The following is a 19,270-nucleotide window of genomic DNA, read 5'->3' as shown; positions in this document are numbered from 1 at the left end:
TCAGTCACGAGGGGACATATGTTCAAGGTGAGGGGCAGGAGGTTTAGGGGATATGAGGTAAAACATTTTTACCCAGAGGGTGATGATGGTCTGGAATGCGCTACGTGGGAGGGTGGTGGAGGCGGGATGCCTCACATCCTTTAAAAAGTATCTGGATGAGCACTTGGCACATCATAACATTCAAGGCTATGGACCAAGTGCTGGTAAATGGGGTTAAGTGGGAGGTCAGGTATTTCTCATATGTTGGTACAGGCGTAATGGGCCGAAGCATCTCTTCTGCACTGGATGATTCTCCTTCTCCATCTGAAATATCTTACAATTGATTTTACATCAATGTTACATTATTCTAATTCCCTGAACTACAAGCAGCAGTCTGTTTCCATCTACACAATTCAAGATAGAGGTAGATGTCACATGGAAAAACGTGGGCTGATGAGGAAGAGCCAACATGGATTTCTAAAGAGGAAATAGTGTTCAACTAACTTGCTGGAGAGTTCAGAAGACAAAACAGAAAGGGTCATTGAGGGTAATGCTGTTGATGTGGTGTACATGGTCTTTCAAAAGGCATTCAATACAGTGACAACACAACAGACCCGTGAGAAACATTATATTCCATGGAGCAAAAGGGACACTAGCATTGTGAAGACAAAATTGGAAATAATAGGAAACAGAGAGTAATGGTCAATGGGTATTTTTCAGGCAGGAGGAACATTTGCCACAGTGTTCTCCAGGGGCTGGTATTGGGGGCCTTGCTTTTCCTGGTTATATAATAATGATCTAGATCTTGGCGTGCAGGGGACAATTTCAAAGGCTGTAGATGATACAAAGCTTGAAAGTATTGTAAACCGTAAGGACAGTGTGGAACTTCAAAAAGGCATAGACTAGCTGGTGGAGTGGGCAGAAATGTGGTAGATGAAGCTCAATGCAGAAAAGTAGACGATGCATTTTTGTGGGAAGAACATGGAGAGACAATATAAAGTATGGGGTAAAATTCTTAAAGGGGTGCAGGAGCAGAGGGAGCTGGGTGTACATGTGCAAAGATCATTGAAGGTGACAGGACAGGTGGTGAGGCCAGTTAAAGCAGCACATGGCATTCTGGGCTTAAATAATTGGGGCATAGATTACAAAAGCAAGGAGGTTATGCTGAATTTATACAAGACACTAGTTAGACCTCAGCTGGAATATTTGTGTATGGTTCTGGATACCACGCTGTAGGAAGAATGTTAAGTATTGGAGAGAGTGCAGAAGAAGTTTACAAGAATGGTTTCAGAGATGAAAAACTTCAGTTATGAGGATAGATTGGAGGGGTTGGGACTGTTCTCCGTGAAGAGAAAATAGCTAAGAGGAGATTTGATAAAAATATTCAAAATCATGAGAGGGCTGGACACTGTAGATAGGGAGAAACTGTACCCACTTGTAAAAGGCTCAAGAAGAAGAAGGCACAAAGATTTGCAAAAGAAGCAAATGTGAAGCGAGAGAAAACTTTTTCAGTGAGTGACTTGGGTCTGGAATGCACTGCCTGAAAGTGTGTTTCAACTAAGGCATTAAAGAGGGCATTAGAACTTGAGTAGAAACAATTTGCAGGGGTGTGGGGAAAAGACAGGGGAATGGCACTAAGCCACAATGCTCGTTTGGAGAGCTGGGTGAGACATGACAGGCTGAACAGCCTCCTTCTGCGCTGTAACAATTCTGTGAGTTGTAACAACCTCCAGCAAATCATCCTGTAATCTCATCCAATCTAACAAAATACCTCACAGGAACTAGGTACAAGTATGAAATTAGCCAATTTCAAATTTAAATTGACCAGGAAAAGGATCAGCTGTAAAACATGTGACCGGTGACTGCAGCAAAAAGAATCTTTTTCTGAACTAAAAACAGAAGCCTACATGAGATGGGCTGCGGTGATTCAAGGTGGCGGCTTACCAGCACCTTCTCAAGGGTAATTAGAATGGACAACAAAGCCAGCAATCCTCAAATCCCATGAAAGACATTTTAAAAACTGGGTGCTGCACCAAATATCATACACAAAAAATGATTAGAGGTGTCACAACAAACCAAGCGGGAACTTGTCACCTATTTTAATAGACATCTTTGATTCCAATCAAAATTAAAATCATAAACTGACTGATTTCCTTTATGCCTCAGTCTCAATGTCTGAACTTGCTCATACTGTGAAGCACCCAGTTAAATCACCTATATCCAGTATAATCTGAGTTGGCCCCTTTGCATATTCCCTATTAAGGCTCAGTGCCAAGCCTCCGACAGATTGCTCCATGATCCCCAACATTAACTCCTTCTTCAGAGTGTAAGGTGAAATTAAAAACAACATTAAGAAAAATGTGACATTTTGTAGAACTGTTTTAAATTTCAGCAATTTGAATCACCCTGAACAATATCACCTGCCTTTCAACAAAGATAAATTATAATCTACTAACCAGCTCACGCCAACCTCTATGCTCGGTAGGGTGAAAACTGCACCAATAAACCAACTTACCCATCACTGGTCGAACACTGCTAAAATTTACTCAGACATCCACACAGTTGGTCGTCTAACTTGATTACATTTATTGATAGAATTGCAACATCAGCATATGGAGGGAGGCACTTAACAAGTAACAATGTGACATCCAATCATACAGCTCTTGACAAGTTTCTTATAAACTGGAGCATTATCTTACTTAATGTAACTGAAAAAGTGCTGCAATGTAACAGTTCATACAAAAAGAAACATTGAAATTCTGCACTCAAAGTTAAATTGTGTTACATACCTCACCTTTCCAAATGCTGAGATTTGAAATCCTTCATCATGGACTCTAGCAACTTCTCCGACATTCAACTCACTGGGCTATAGTTCCCTGTTTTCCCTCCTCCTCCCTTTTTGAATAGCTTAGAGGCAGCACTGATATTAACTCAAGTCTCAAACAGAAGAGGCTGCCATTAATGACCCCACCCAAAGGAAACGCAAGTACAAGGAATTCCTCGAGATACAAGCACAGAAACAGGAACCTGGAATAGCGGCCTTTGAGAATCACGTAAGTGCGTTATACTCGAACTTGCATGGGTTTTCAGCAAACACATTCATAATTTTTAAAAATAATAATGATCAATTTTTTTGTCATTTGTTTTTATTTTTATGAGATCTCCCACAACCCAGGCCTCCCCGCCCGTGTTGCCTTATTGAAAAAGAGAAACTGTTTCATCCCAGGCTGACGGGACATGTTTTCCTCCTCCTGTTTCAGAGTGCACAGTAAGTAGCCTCACAACGCCATGCTAAAGTCCAACAGGTTTATTTGGTAGCACGAGCTTTCGGAGCACCGCTCCGAAAGCTCGTGCTACCAAATAAACCTGTTGGATTTTAACCTGGTGTTGTGAGACTACTTAGTGTGCCTACCCCAGTCCGACGCCGGCAACTCCACAGCACGGAATGAAATACCCAAAATATTCTCTGTCTTCTTATTGGACTGATATCCCAAAGCGAGAGATATTAATAAACTTTGCCAATTTACCTTTTGAACATCAGTGTCATGCTTTTGCTGCAGTTTGAGCTTTTCCTCATGGAATTTTGCTTCCAGCATCTTTGTCTTCATCACTATCTTTTGATTAAAAACAATTAAACAAAGGGTGTTACTCAATATGCTTCCTACCCTAAATTAAAGAGAATATGTAATGCAAGCCATGGAATTTATTTACTCATATCATCATTTTCAATGCAAAGTGTACTCACCAAGAATTATACTCTAGATGTTTAAAATTACACTTTGATATTTCATTTTGACAACATTTGGCTTAATGTTTTATTTATTGAATTTATTCAGGAAAAAAAAACTCAGCAATTTCTCATGCTGGAAATTGATACATTTCATCGCCATTTAAGCCAGAAACCATTTGACAATTTGTGATCATTGTTCACGTTGCTGTTTGCTTGCTATTGCAATGCACTTTTCTTCAGCTCTTCAAGGACAGTTGAGTAGCCTCAGACAGTGAACTAAAAAAATGGAAGGATGGTGCAGTTGCAACAGTATATTTTAAGCATTATAAACATTATTAATCTCATCACTGACTGCTTGCTAATAGTGCAATGCTGTCCACAGCACACTGCGTTCCTGAGTGGGGAGGATTTGAATACCCAATTCACAACTCCTCACCTGTAGGCACCCAGTTTTAGCTATGTCAGGCAGTGCCAAATGAAGGTCAAACAAACAGCAACAAAGGTCACACTTTAGGTAGAATATTAAAGCTTTGGATAGGGTGCAGAGAAAATTGACCAGAGTGCCAGCTGAGACAGAACACTTCAGTGTTGTGGTGGGGCTTTGAGAAGTAAAGTTTATTTATTAGTGTCACAAGTAGACTTACATTAACACTGCAATGAAGTTACTGTGAGAATCCCCGAGTCACCACACTCTGGCGTCTGTTTGGATACACTGAGGGAGAATTTAACATGGCTAATGCACCTAACCAGCATGTCTTTCCAACTGTGGGAGGAAACCGGAGCATCGGAGGAAACCCACGCAGACACGGGGAGAATGTGCAGACGCCACACAAACAGTGACCCAAGCCAGGATTCGAACCCGGGTCCCTGGTGCTGAGAGGCAGCAGTGCTAACCACCGTGCCGCCCCAGTTAAGAAGTTGGGCTTGTTCTCCTTACAGCACAGAGGGCTGAACAGAGCAGATAGGAAGAAACTGTTTCCACTGGCAGAAGGGTCACTAATGAAAGATCACTGCTTTGCAATACAGCTATTGGTAAAAGAACCAGAGGAGGAAATAAAAAGACCTTTTTTTAAGGCAGCAAGTTTTTATGATCCAGAAGACACTGTTTGAAAGATTGTGGATATGCAACAGAAACTTTCTAAAGAGAATTGGATATATACTTGATGGTGGACTCTTAAATGCCCCCTGAAATCGAGGGCAGATGGGATGGGCAATAAATGGTCGCCTAGCCAGTGACGCCCACATCCCGTGAATGAATTTTTAAAATTGCATGGCTATGGGTAAACAGCATAGTGATGCGAGTATTTAGATAAGAGATCTAGCACAGGCACAAGAGCTCTCCTTCTGTCCTGTAAGATTGCGCAATTCTATGACAAAGATACTCCAAGGGATTCTGATAGTTGTTCACAGATACCTCGTCCTCCAAATTATCAGCCTCAATGTTCAAAGATACGTTTGTTGATTTGCCGCAACAATACAACAGAGGGACAAAACAATGCAGCAACCCGTCTGTAAAGGTGCAACACACTGTGACAACTCCTCTGTGCTGAGTGATGGCATGTCACCACTGAAACAAGTCAGCAGTATACAAAATGCAACCATTTATTAGGAGGGCTGCTTCCTTGGTATCATGCATCGCATCCAGCAAAAATGCCCGTGGCCTAGTCTGTCACAAAGACCTTCCATATGATAAACTTCATTTTTCCCATAAAAAATGATTTGATGCCTCACTAATTTGATTTTCTAGTCTGCTGCGCTGTACATTAACTGCGAGCACTTTCTCTGATGGTTAATTTTTTTTTTGTTCGAGCAGTTCTCTGGTTACCAATTTCAGTTATGCTGGTCTTGCACGTATTTACTAAAAAAATTATAATCCATCTGATCTGTTTAATTTCCTACTTTATAAACACAACTCTCTGCATACGGGCTCCTCGTTATCTGATGCCTACGGCTCCATCTGCTTTGAACTACTGATCAGTGCTGTTAGCTTAGCTACTCTTATCTGATCACCTCTGGGCCAAAGACGACATCTCAATAGATGAATGTGCTTCAGCTTTTTAATGGGCACATTGCTTACACCAGCGTGAGTAGGAAGAACAGAAAGGTAATGGGGAATAATCTAATACTCAGACACAACTGATAAAAGCAATGAATCTATCTGCTTGCTGTTTACTCCCTGCCTTACCTCAGACTAAAGTACACATCCAATAGCACTCACTTGTGTCAATAAACACAAGGATTCAAATAAAGTGGTTTGCACGGGACAGCTTCAAAAACCACATCTAATCATTTGCACCTTCTTTTCCTCTCTCATATTTATATATATTGCATTGGTGACCAATTATGATGCGAGTTTGTCCCCGGGTTATTCAGGCTATATCAAAGAATCATAGAATCCCTACAGTGCAGAAGGAGGCCATTCGGCCCATCATGTCTGCACCAACTCTCCGAAAAGCATCCCACCCAGTTCCTATCCCTGTAACCCCACATATATACCCTGCTAATCCCCCAACCTACACATCTTGGAACACTAAGGGACAATTCAGCATGGCCAATCCAACTGCCCTGCATATCTTTGGACTGTGGAAGGAAACCGGAGCACCCGGAGGAAACCCACTTAGACACAGAGAGAACGTGCAAACTCCACACAGTCACCCAAGGCCGGAATTGAACTGGGGTCCCTGTGTTGTGAGGCAGCAGCACTAATTATTGTGCCACCGTGCTGCCCTGTGTATAGTGTGTCCCAGTCCATCCCAACCACGTCCTCTCTCAATGCCCACATCTTTCAAAAAAATGTAATAACACTTAGCGTCCAAACAGCTGATGAAGAAACAATTTATTTATAGGAAGAAGACTATTTCCAAGAAACATTGACAGCAAAGCAACAGCACTATTGACACTAACATCACCGACTGTCCAGGCCCCGACTGCAGGGTCAAAAGCTCACTCTCCAGCTCAAGAATCGCAGGTGCTCCCAGTGATCGGAGTTCTAGAGGTTTGTCAAAACCTCAAACGAGAAGATCACGTGGTCACCAAGGTCGCAGTGGCATCCTTCCCCCTTCAGGTCCCCTATTTCTTAAAGATCATGACAGTCAATACCTGAGTTTCTCAAGGGATTTCAGTTAATGTTGAAAGCAACAGAGTACAACTGGTTGGGGTTTCTTTGAGGGTTGGGTTGTCTCACTCTGGCCAGCCTCTCCATCAGCTTCTGTCAGTACCAGGGCATCCTCTGCTAGTGTTTCTTCAGCTTCCGCAGTAACAGGTCCTGGGCTTGGCTCTCTTAGCATTTTGGACAATATTAACTGTGGGAAAGTTTAGGGTTGGTGATGCTACTGGCTCTGATGGAGGCTTTTTTTTTCCTGGCATGGTCTTAATGTTTCCTCTGAATCGTGTCCTGGGCTCTCGCCTCGTACAATACTGGTCCAGTCTTTGCTGCAAAAATTCCTGACAACCAGCTTGGACCGCTCCCAAAGATCCTCTTGAAAGCTTCATTCTTCACCGTGAATGATCGCTCTGCCTTCAAGGAATACTGATACCATTTTTGGATATTTTTGCCTAGGCTCCATCCTTCCATCCAAATTAGAAAATACGCAGCAAACGTGTGTGCAACCAGCGCCAATCAGTGTTTCTGCCGGGGCTACTCCCGTTGATGTGTGGAGTGGTTCGATAGGCTAATGCGCAACTTTGGTGTCCATGTATGCTGGTGACTGCTTTTTTATTCTGGATTTGGAAGTTTGCACAGCTCATTGTGTCAAACCGTTTGATGATGGGTGCTCTGCTTCACAGATTCAGGCAGTGTTTCCACGAAGTTCAAAGTCATTCGGAATTCTTCAGGCACTGGCGGGGGAGTTGAATTTACAGGCAATGATAGGCAGCTTAAAGCATCAGTGTTGGCTAGCTGGGTTCCTTCAATACTCCAAGCTGTATTCATACGCTGAGAGCAATAAGGCCCAACGTTATATTCAGGCAGAAGCAATAGGAGAGGTTGCTTTGTCTTCTTTGAACAGTCCCAACAATGGTTTATGGTTCATTACTATTGTGCAAAACCTTCAATATACATATCGGTGTAATTTCTTAATGCCGAATACGACCACTAATCCTTCTTTTTCGGTTTGAGAGCATCCCTTTTCAGCTTCAGAGAAGGTCCTTCACACGTAAGCCATTAGCCTTTCAGTTTGATTCTTCAATCTGTGAGAAAAAGTACAGCTCCAATTCCATAGGGAGATATTTCCCAGGTAAGGAAAAGCTCCTTTTGTGGGTTGAAATGGATCAGTGACTTGTTGACAGAAGTTGTTGCTTCACTTGATTGAAAACCTCACTTTGAGACCCCTTCCAAAACCACCTTTGGTGTTTTTTCAGCAAGGTTTGCAAATGTACTAATAAGGTGACTGAATTCGGAATGAATTTTCCATTGTAATCTAACATACTCAGGAAGAAATTTAACTCTATGGTATTCCTGGGAGCAGGTGTTCCCTTTGTAGCCTTTACCTTTTCTTCCAAGTAGTGCAATGCCTCGGCGTCTACCTTGTATCTCAAGTAGGCCACCTCACTGGCCTGAAAGATACAATTTTTTCCTTTTCAAATGCACTCCAGAACTTTTTTTTAAAAAATACCTCTTTGGCTAAATGCTCCTCTTCCACAGAAACGGTAATCAGCACATTGATTAAACTGCAACTCCGGATAACTCCTGTAATAAATTTTCCATTGTCCGTGAAAAATCATGCATGTCAATGATGGTCCAAATGGTAACTGGCTATACTCCTACAATCCCTTGTGGGTGTTGATAGTGACATAGCTCCAGGATGACTCATCTAATTCAAGCTGCAAGTAAGCTTGTCTCATATCATAAATGTCAAGTAGCGAGCAAATCTGACATATCGATTCTCAATTTTGGGCATGGGATATTTGTCTAATTTGGCCGTTCAATTGACAGTTACCTTGTAATTCTGTAAATATGGACCGACTTGTCCAGTTTGATGACAGGAACAATAGGTGTGGCCCACTCTGCAAATCGCACTGGTCTTAAGATGCCCAGATCTTCAATGTATAAAGTTCTGCTTCCACCTTTTTCCAACATGGAATAAGGGACTGGTCTTGCTTGGTAGTACTTTGGCGTGGCTTTGAGGTCTATGTATAAGCCTGGAGTCTCTTTATTTTTCCTAGTTCTTCTTTGAAAACCACGGGATATCCCCCCCCCCCCCCCTCACTTAATTTGAATACCCCTATCCTGTTTAACTTAATATGTTGGAGACAATCTCTCCCCATCAGGCTTGGTATTTGTCCAAGTATGACAATATGCAGGAGTTGGACGGACTGCTGTCTGTAAGCTACCGTAACCATCGTGGTTCCTTTGATTTCAAGCGTCTCTCCCACACAAGTGGTTAGCCTGGCTGCGGTGTTTTCCAACTTCAATGATTGGACCCCATCTTAAAATTAACGGTAAGTTTGTTCCCCAATGGTGGTTGCCGAAGCCCCGTTATCCAATTTCATTTACAAAGGACATTTGTTCCCTAACAATACCACGGTTATTGGAGTCACTTTGCCCACGTCAATGGGGTACAGTGTCAACACATTTCGCTCAGGAGACTGGCACTCCCCCATACTATGGACCGTCGCTTTCCTGAATTGTACGGGCTCTGTTTATTTCTACATTTATGCCTCAGGTGACCTCTTCTACTGGACCTAAAACACACTGCATCCCGAAACCTGCACTTCTCTGGAGCATGGTTACTGCCACATCTAAAATATTTGTCAAAATTTCTCATTCGAACAAGAAAACCAGAACAGCTGGTTTTACCTGTTTTATACTTCAATCTCACTTCCTTTGCTTGAATAGGTGCTTATAACTCTGGAGCTGCTACTGCAACTGCTTGCAACCCTTCTCCCCGGCTGGCGGACCTCGCCTTCAGGCATGTTTTGCAATTCTTGAGTGCCCTTTTCCATGGACAAAGCTATTTCCACAGCAGCCTTTAAGTCAAGCTCTGACTCCGCTAGCAATTTCTTTTGGATAGCTGTGTTATTTATGCCACACACCAGCCTATCCCTCAACGTATCATTCATGGATGTTCCAACCTCGCAATATTCTACCAGTTTCCTTAGTTTCCATGAAATCCGTAATAGATTCACCAGGGGCCCTCCCTGTCCAATTAAATCTGTATTTTTGGTGAATGATTAAGGGCTTCGGGTGATAATGGTTCCTGACCAGGTCTACGAGCTCGGTGAATGGTTTTGAATCAGGAGCCTCTGAGTAGGTCAAACTTCTTATTACGCTATGACTGGGTGCCGCAAGCTGTCAGCAAGATAATCCTCTGCTTCTCCTCCCCTCAATGCTGTTGGCTCTAAAAAAGTGACACACATGTTCGACGTATTGAACCCAGTCTTCTCCATTTGCATCCAACAGTTCGAGCTTACCATCAAACGGCATGGTGATAACTCTTTAACTTGGAGTGGAAAGTGCTTCTTTTCTTGCAGTCTGCAATGGATGCTGGATTCCATCCTTGTCACCAATGTAACAACAAACATCTGGCGTCCAAACAGCTTGCGAAGTATCAACTATTTACTTATAGGAAGAAAAGACTTTTAACAAAAAACATTTACAGCAAAACAACAGCACTATTGAAACTAACTGGGGCTGTCCAGACCCTAACCATGGGTTTTAAAGCTTGCTCCGAATCATGCACTGCAGTCCCATTGGTCGGGGAGTCACGTGGTTTGCCGAAATCTCGGACGAGAAAATCACAAGATCTCCGAGGTCACTATGACCTGGTATGACTCATGGGCATCGCTGGAAATGGCAGCAATTATCATCCATTCCTAACTGCCCTCGAGAACATGATGGCACCTGCTTGAACTGCTGCAGCCTAACGGTTTTGATATAACCGAGTGGCTTGTGAAGCCATTTCAGAGGCAGTTAAGAGTCAAACAATTGCTGTGGGTCTGGAGTCCCAGGTAAGGAAGGCAGATTTCTGAAGGATAGTGAAAGTCTTGTAGCTGTCGGGTCATCATTACTAACGCCAGCTTTTTATTTAATCAACTGAGTTTAAATTCACCAGCTGCCATGGTGGGACTGGAACTCACGTCTCTGGATCACTAGTCCAGGCCACAGGATTACTAGTCCAGTAAGATAATCATGTTATGCTATCATACCTCAGTATGTGTTCTTGCCAGCTTGGATTAACAAAATTATCAAACTTCCCTTTGAATGTGTCTATGCTATTCACTTCAACTACCCCGGGGGTAGAGTTCCACATTCTTGCCACACACTGGGTAAAGAGTTGCTCCAGAATTGGATTGCCTAGCTTTTATTTATTAACCTTAGTTCTGACCTTACCTGCAAGTGGAATCATTTTCCCTACATTCGCCCTCTAAAATACTTTTGCAATTTTAAAGGCCTCTGTCAGGTCACCCTTGTTCAACCGTATCTGATAAATAAAAACTCTCATTTCTGGCATCATTATAGAACATGTTTAGACTTTCTCCAGTGTATCTATATCAGTGGTTCCCAAACTTTTTTCACTGGGCCACACTTTCGGAATAAAAATGTGCTCGCGCCACACTGAATTTTTTATTGATAAGAAATACATTCAAAAACAAAAAAAAAACAACTCCTAGCAGTGCTTGATTCATAACATAGAACACAACTACTTTATAATATGATCATGGGACATCGTCCTCAGCATCACTTGATGCTCTTGCTCTCACTTTGGAAAAATATCTATCCATGCTCAAATATTTCTTTGATTGTCCTTGAATCTTCCCGCCACACTTGCCATCCTCTCTCGCCGCACCAGTGTGGCGCGCCGCACCCTTTGGGAACCACTGGTCGATATCTTTTTTTTGTACAGGTTGAGAACCCTTTATCTGAAAATCCTAAAACCAAAAACCTCACCTTTTTGAACCTCATGACCTTTAGTGTGGAAGTCTCTGATCCGACCCGAGCTGACACAAACCTCACCGACCGCACACAGCCTTCAATGCGGGAAGTCTGGTTGTTTGTCTACACTGTTTAACTTCTGATGTTTATCTGCACTGTTTACCTTGTGAACCCTCTCCTACAACCTGAATCGCAGATGACACCATGGGTGGGAACTTATTCCAGATACCCCGTATTTATTATTCAGTGGTACATCTTACTTTCCTCGCCATTTTCTTTTCTTTAGACTACCGCTAGCCTAGGCTTCGACCATTGTAATACAAGTAGACCAAGGCCAATATATGGTATCCAAAAACCAAATTTATCTGAAATCCAAAACGCAATTGGCCCCAAAGGTTTCAGATAAAGGATACTCGATCTGCATGGAGACCAAAATTATCCAGTGGATGTGGTCTATATGGACTTCAGCAAGGCGTTCGATAAGGTCCCCCATGCAAGACTTCTTGAGAAAGTGAGAGGGCATGGGATCCAAGGGGCTGTTGCCTTGTGGATCCAGAACTGGCTTGCCTGCAGAAGGCAGAGAGTGGCTGTGGAGGGGTCTTTCTCTGCATGGAGGTCAGTGACCAGTGGAGTGCCCCAGGGATCTGTTCTGGGACCCTTGCTGTTTGTCATTTTCATAAATGACCTGGATGAGGAAGTGGAGGGATGGGTTGGTAAGTTTGCTGACGACACCAAGGTAGGTGGTGTTGTGGATAGTTTGGAGGGATGTCAGAAGTTGCAGCGAGACATAGATAGAATGCAAGACTGGGCGGAGAAGTGGCAGATGGACTTCAACCCGGATAAGTGTGTAGTGATCCATTTTGGCAGATCCAATGGGATGAAGCAGCAGTATAATATGAAGGGTACCATTCTTAGCAGTGTAGAGGATCAGAAGGACCTTGGGGTCCGGGTCCATAGGACTCTTAAATCGGCCTCGCAGGTGGAGGATGCGGTCAAGAAGGCGTACGGAGTACTAGCCTTCATTAATCGAGGGATTGAGTTTAGGAATCGGGAGATAATGCTGCAGCTTTATAGGACCCTGGTTAGACCCCACTTGGAGTACTGCGCGCAGTTCTGGTCACCTCATTACAGGAAAGATGTTGAAGCCATTGAAAGGGTGCAGAGGAGATTTACAAGGATGTTGCCTGGATTGGGGGGCATGCCTTATGAGGATAGGTTGAGGGAGCTTGGTCTCTTCTCCCTGGAGAGACGAAGGATGAGAGGTGACCTGATAGAGGTTTACAAGATGTTGAGAGGTCTGGATAAGGTAGACTCTCAGAGGCTATTTCCAAGGGCTGAAATGGTTGCTACGAGAGGACACAGGTTTAAGGTGCTGGGGGGTAGGTACAGAGGAGATGTCAGGGGTAAGTTTTTCACTCAGAGGGTGGTGGGTGAGTGGAATCGGCTGACGTCGGTGGTGGTGGAGGTAAACTCGTTGGGGTCTTTTAAGAGACTTCTGGATGAGTACATGGGATTTAATGGGATTGAGGGCTATAGATAGGCCTAGAGGTAGGGATATGATCGGCGCAACTTGTGGGCCGAAGGGCCTGTTTGTGCTGTGGCTTTCTATGTTCTATGTTCTATCCACATTATTCCGAGTGTGGTCAAATTTCCACACTGCTTTAAGGGAGAAGCCTTCATTTGCATCATTCAAATATATCTTTTTAGGCACCAAGTCAAACTTAACTTGATCTATGCAAGCCAATGCACAGGAGGTTAAAGAGGTACCAATGGAGCTGGGATGAGGTGGCTGGCGCAGGGAACAGGAAGCTAGATGCTTCTCACCAATCCCGCCAGAATATTTAACCAAAAGAGAAAATGCTGGAAAATCTCAGCAGGTCTGGAAGGAGAGAAAAGAGTTGACGTTTCGAGTCCAGATGACTCTTTGTCAAAGCTAAAAGGCATAGAAAGTGGGAGATATTTATACTGTGGAGTTCCAGAATCTGCAGTAATTTGCTTTAAGCCAGAATATGATAGTAAGTTAAAATGGGATGCACTTTAAAACTCCAGGCTTTCTACTGTGAACAAACTTACATCGGCAAAAGCTTTGGCAAAGGCCACCTGTCTGACCTCTCGCCTGGAATGTTACACGGCAAAGAGGGAAAAGTGGGATTGGAAGAAAATGCAAAACAACTTGCTAAAAACATGAAACAACTCATTGGTGTCAAAACACACAGCTCCAGTCACTAGCTGTTTAAGCTACTAAAAATCTTGCACAATTACTGTCCATAAACCTTACTTCCTATTGTACTTAATTTAATTAAATTACTTGATTAAAAGGACCTTATTTCATGTTTTGGGTGTTTAATAGTGCGCATCAAACTGGTTACTAAACTTGTTTACCATACTGCAGTGCTTCCTAAAATACCTCACCTGAAGGTTTGCTGAAACTGGTCTTTTATTCTCCATATTCATACTATGAATAACAATGCTGTCGTTACTTTGCAAATTCAATTTTAGACATCTTCCATGTTGCAATTACATGACATTAGCATTGGAAATGCCAGCTGGCCCAATTCTGTTCATGGCTGTATACGTACTTAATTATTAGTAGCTCCGATATGTCAACATTTTACCTGAAATTCATGAACCAAATTTTAGATGCCATTTTTCTGTTAGCAATGTACATTTTACTCAAAATAAATTTAAAAGAAAATTTTGAAAAAACAGCCCGCCCATCCACCACTCTCCCATAGCTGGTGAATTAATATTGGTCTATTTTTGTTAAGATAGGATTGTTACACATTTGCACGTTTTTAATCTGATTACTTAGTTTGTCTAAGTTTCTTGACGAAAGTCACACTGCAACTCAGCCTTGGGGCTCTGAACATGCTTTTTAAATAAAATCCCATTGTTAAATTTTACATTTCTTTATGTAACACAATTACATGTTCCCATTGAATTGCCGCTTGTGTCTCTTGAAACCCTCATTAGGTTTTTTACTTCAAGGACTTAAAAAGCCTGTGATTCAAAGGGCTTTCAACCAAATCTGTGCATTCTCAATATGTGTAATTCACAGAATTCCCCAGTATGCTGTCCGATTCTTAGAAGTTCCAATTTCCCAGCATTCACATCGAGCTTCAATGTGCCTTGAAGGGTATGTCTCCTCATCCTTGAATCAATTTGTTTGCCTTTTCCTGCGCAAAATTGTAACTGGAATTTCATAGAATCTTGACAGTGCATTCGGCCCATCGAGTCCGCACCGACCACAATCTCACCCATAACCCCATGCATTTACCCTAGCTAGTCCCCCTGACACTAAGGGGCAATTGGCATGGCTAATTCATCTAACCCGCACATCTTCGGACTGTGGGAGGAAAGCGGAGCACCCTGAGGAAACCCACGCAGAGAATGTGCAAACTCCACACAGACAGTGACCCAAGCCGGGGCCTGGTGCTGTGAAGCAGCAGTGCTAACCACTGCGCCACTCCTTTCTAAAGCTTTATTTCAGTTGTCCATGTGTTTTATGGACAGAAGGTGAGTTAACTTAAACATGTCCATCCTTAATTTAAACAACTAATTTTGCCTCACACCGCCCATCCATAAACAGAAGGATGTTTTTATTTTGTTTCCCTCTTTTTTAATGGTGACGCTTTTTCCCAATCCTCTGGTTTTGGTGTGATCCAATTTTCTATTAATAACCTCACAGCACATTCAAGCTAAGTTGATTGCAAAACACAAAAGAATTGCAACATCACCTCCACACACAGACAGTAAAGAGAGGGATAGAGAAGACCATAAAACATAGGAGCAGAATTAGGCCACTCGGCCCATTGAGTCTGCTCCGCCATTCAATCATGGCCGATATTTTTCTCATCCCCATTCTCCTGCCTTTTCCCCATAACCCCTAATCCCCTTATTAATCAAGACCCTATCTATCTCTGTCTTAAAGACACTTAATGACCTGGCCTCCACAGCCTTCTGCGGCAAAGAGTTTCACAGATTCACCACTCTCTGGCTGAAGAAATTCCTCCTCATCTCTGTTTTAAAGGAGGTTGTGTCATCTGGTTCTAGTTTTTTCTATTAGTGGAAACATCCTCTCCACGTCCACTCTATCCAGGCCTCACAGTATCCTGTAAGTTTCAATAAGATCCTCCCTCATCCTTCTAAACTCTAACAAGTACAGACCCAGAGTCCTCAACCATTTCTCATATGAAAAGCTCTTCATCCCAGGGATCATTCTTGTGAACTTCCTCTGGACCCTTTCCAAGGCCAGCACTTCCTTCCTTAAATATGGGGCCCAAAACTGCTCACAATACTCCGTATGGGGTCTGACCAGAATCTTATACAGCCTCAGAAGTACATCCCTACTCTTGTATTCTAGCCCTCTCAACATGAATGCTAACATTGCATTTGCCTTCCTAACTGCCGACTGAACCTGCGCGTTACCCTTAAGAGAATCTTGAACAATGACTCCCAAGTCCATGTGTTTCTGATTTCCTAAGCATTTTCCCATTTAGAAAATAGTCTGTGCTTCCATTCCTCCTTCCAAAGTACATAACCTCACACTTTTCCACATTGTATTGCATCTGCCACTTCTTTGCCCACTCTCCTAACCTGTCCAAGCCCCTCTGCAGCCCCCCCGCTTCCTCAATACTACCTGTCCCTCTACATATCTTTGTATCATCTGCTAACTTAGCAACAGTGTCTTCAGTTTTCACAGTACAGAGACTACGGAGAAAATAAATATTGGTTCACATGGGTTCCAGAGTCCGGAATCAAAGTCCATGGAGTTCAGTGGGTTGAAAACTGATATTGGATAATTCACTTTTCCAGTGGTGTTGACCTCACACAAGGAGCTAGGCATGCAGAGATGAATCAGTCTTGTAGAAGATGTACAGAATTTCCAGCGGAAGCAGTATAGACAGGAGCCAAGTATTCCACCTGGGCAGAGCACCTTGTCTGTGAGGCTGCTACTCAAGATATGAAACAACAGACTGAGCTATGCCAGCCATTCAGCCCATCGACTTCATGTTGGTGTTTCTGCTATACTCACCTTTCCTCATTAAATCTTTCAGCATAACCATCTCTTCTCTTTTCTCCCTCATATCCTTGTCCAGCTTCCCTTTAAACACATCAGCAAGCCAATAATACTTGTTCTCCAAGCCAGAGGCTCATGAGACACGACTCGCACATCACCATCATCTTTGACAAAGGATGTGTATCCATTGTCTGGATTCCACAGATGTGCAATGTCTCAGCCATTAGGAATTGAAAGGAAGGTTACAGAGCTTTGTCTTACTAGATGATCCATCTCCTTCTGGCCAGCCTGGATTAATCAATGCAGATGGCCTTTGTATAGCTCTCTTTCAATCTGGGCTGAGCAGTTCACAGGTGGTTGTTAGTGGCTCCTCAGAGATAGTGAGGTGCATGTTTCCCTGGAACTACCAGGTAGCTTCTTTTGTTCAGGGGTCACAAGCAGATATAGGGTAGCTAGCCATTTTAAAAGTCTTCTAGTTTTTAAATTTTAGAAATAACAATGAGCATATCTACAGATATTTTATAAAAATATACAGTGTGAGGTGTTAGCCCCTCATAGGTGAATCTGACTAAGCTGATTGAAGCAAATAATATTGATGTGTTTAAGGGGAAGCTGGACAAGAATATGAGGAAGAAAAGAGAAGAGATGGTTACGCTGAAAGATTTCAGGAGGAAAGATGAGTATAGCAGAAATACCAACATGAAGTCGATGGGCTGAATGGCTTCTCTGCATGTCGCAAAACCACAAGCTGTTCTCCTCACCCAGAAGATTGCTAGCCATCACTCCACCCCACCCACCCACTCCCTGAGCAAAGAAGGTGAAGGTGGGATCTAATACAAGAAATTCAAAATTATAAAAGGCTTTGATGGAGTAATTAAGAAGAAATTGTTCCCACTGGCAGGAGAGGTTATAACCAGAGGACATGGATTTAAGATAATTGGCAAAAGAATTAGGGGATTGAAATGGAGACATGTTTTTACAGAGCATGTTGTTATGATCTGGAATGCATTGCCCGAAACTGTGGTAAAAGCAGGTTCGACAATAACTATGAAAAATAAATTTGATATATTCTTGAAAAGGAAAAACTGCCAGGCCGTGGGGAAAGGGCTGGGGAATGGAACTCATTGGATAGTTCTATCAAAGAGCTGGCATGGGCATGATAGGTTGAATGTCCTCATTTTGTGCTTGCATCTGTGGACGCTCCCTACTTTTGTATTTAATTCCTGTGTCACATTATTGTTATTTTTGTTCAACCCCAGCTGGTATCATAATTTTCTCATGCTATTGCAATCTGCAAAGTTCGCTGAAAATAAAACATTTTGATGACTTCAAGATTTATTTATTTCCAGAAATTGGGCATTTTGGCTTTAATCCAACAGGCCATTCAAACAAAGATGTTTCATCACTACTCCACACTATCATTACTTAGTGCGATTCGCTTGTCAACATAAACAGTATAAGCTTCCAACTTGGTGAAGGCAACACCGCACGAGATCTACCAATGTATCCAAAACAAGCAAAAATCACCAGGCAGCATTTCTGATCTTCCCTTCTTACTGGAGTGAGTTTTAATCTGGCTGTAGGAAATGACTCCAAATTGACACGATTTGAGATGAATGTACAAGTTTTACACAAACAACTTCACTACGTCATCTACATCATGTGCTTCCTCATGCACATGGGCAATAATCACCACGGCAATGTAGACATTTAGTGACTACTTCACCTTGAAGTAGTCCATTTTGTCAGAAACATTTGAGCTTTACTTTGTATAACTTAGCAATGCATTTCAATTTGAAACAGCACGGGAATGTGGAAAGAATCCAAAACTAAACTTTGCATTGAAAAGGTCAGGATGGCAGAGAGAGGGAAAGGGTTCATCTGTCCCACATATTAAAAACTGAACACAGAGACCAGATTTAATGTGCAGCAACTGCATGACACCCAGTGAAAGCCACTGGAAAGAATAAAATACCAATGCAGTTCTTAAAGTTAAGTGGAGTTGCTTGGTATTAAGGCAAAAAAATCAACTAAAACCTTCACTATTATTCTTATGAAAAATTCATAATAAAGTATTTCAGAACTGAATTGGATTAAAAATCCCATGCAAATGGAAAATAATAAACATAAGAACATAAGAAATAGGAGCAGGAGTAGGCCATCTAGCCCCTCAAGCCTGCTCCGCTATTCAATAAGATCATGGCTGAACTGATAGTGGGTTCAGTTCCACTTACCCGCCCGCTCCCCATAACCCTTAATTCCCTTAATGATTAAAAATCTATCTGTGACTTAAACACATTTAACGAGGTAGCCTCTACTGCTTCATTGGGCAGAGAATTCCAAAGATTCTCACTTATAATTCTCTAACTTGGAACTTCATGACTGAATAATTATTAGTGAAATGAAGTTACACAAAATATTCAATTACCTCACACTACATTTATCTTCTTATTCCTTGTATATTTCTGATAAATCTTTGAACAATCCTTTCCATATTGATAACATAGAAACATAGAAAACTACAGCACAAAACAGGCCCTTCGGCCCCACAAGTTGTGCCGAACATATCCCTACCTTTTAGGCCTACCTATAACCCTCCATCCTATTAAGTCCCATGTACTCATCCAGGAGTCTCTTAAAAGACCCTATTGAGTTTGCCTCCACCACC

At 42.4% G+C, this 19,270-nt stretch overlaps 1 protein-coding gene across 3 annotated transcripts in view; it reads right to left on the bottom strand.

Annotated features, from left to right (window-relative positions):
* cep112 (centrosomal protein 112) overlaps positions 1–19,270 on the bottom strand; it is a 483,816-nt gene that overhangs the window by 354,649 nt on the left and 109,897 nt on the right. For all 3 annotated transcript variants that reach the window (XM_078226009.1, XM_078226010.1, XM_078226011.1), the window contains one exon: positions 3,507–3,593. In XM_078226009.1, the coding sequence (XP_078082135.1) occupies positions 3,507–3,593 (87 nt within the window). The remainder of the gene's footprint in view (positions 1–3,506; positions 3,594–19,270) is intronic.

This window comes from Mustelus asterias, chromosome 12 (assembly GCF_964213995.1).
Source record: "Mustelus asterias chromosome 12, sMusAst1.hap1.1, whole genome shotgun sequence".
Classification (NCBI taxonomy): Eukaryota; Metazoa; Chordata; class Chondrichthyes; order Carcharhiniformes; family Triakidae; genus Mustelus; species Mustelus asterias.
The sequence above is the reverse complement of the archived record's forward strand: the minus strand, read 5'-3'. Positions and strand labels throughout refer to the sequence as shown.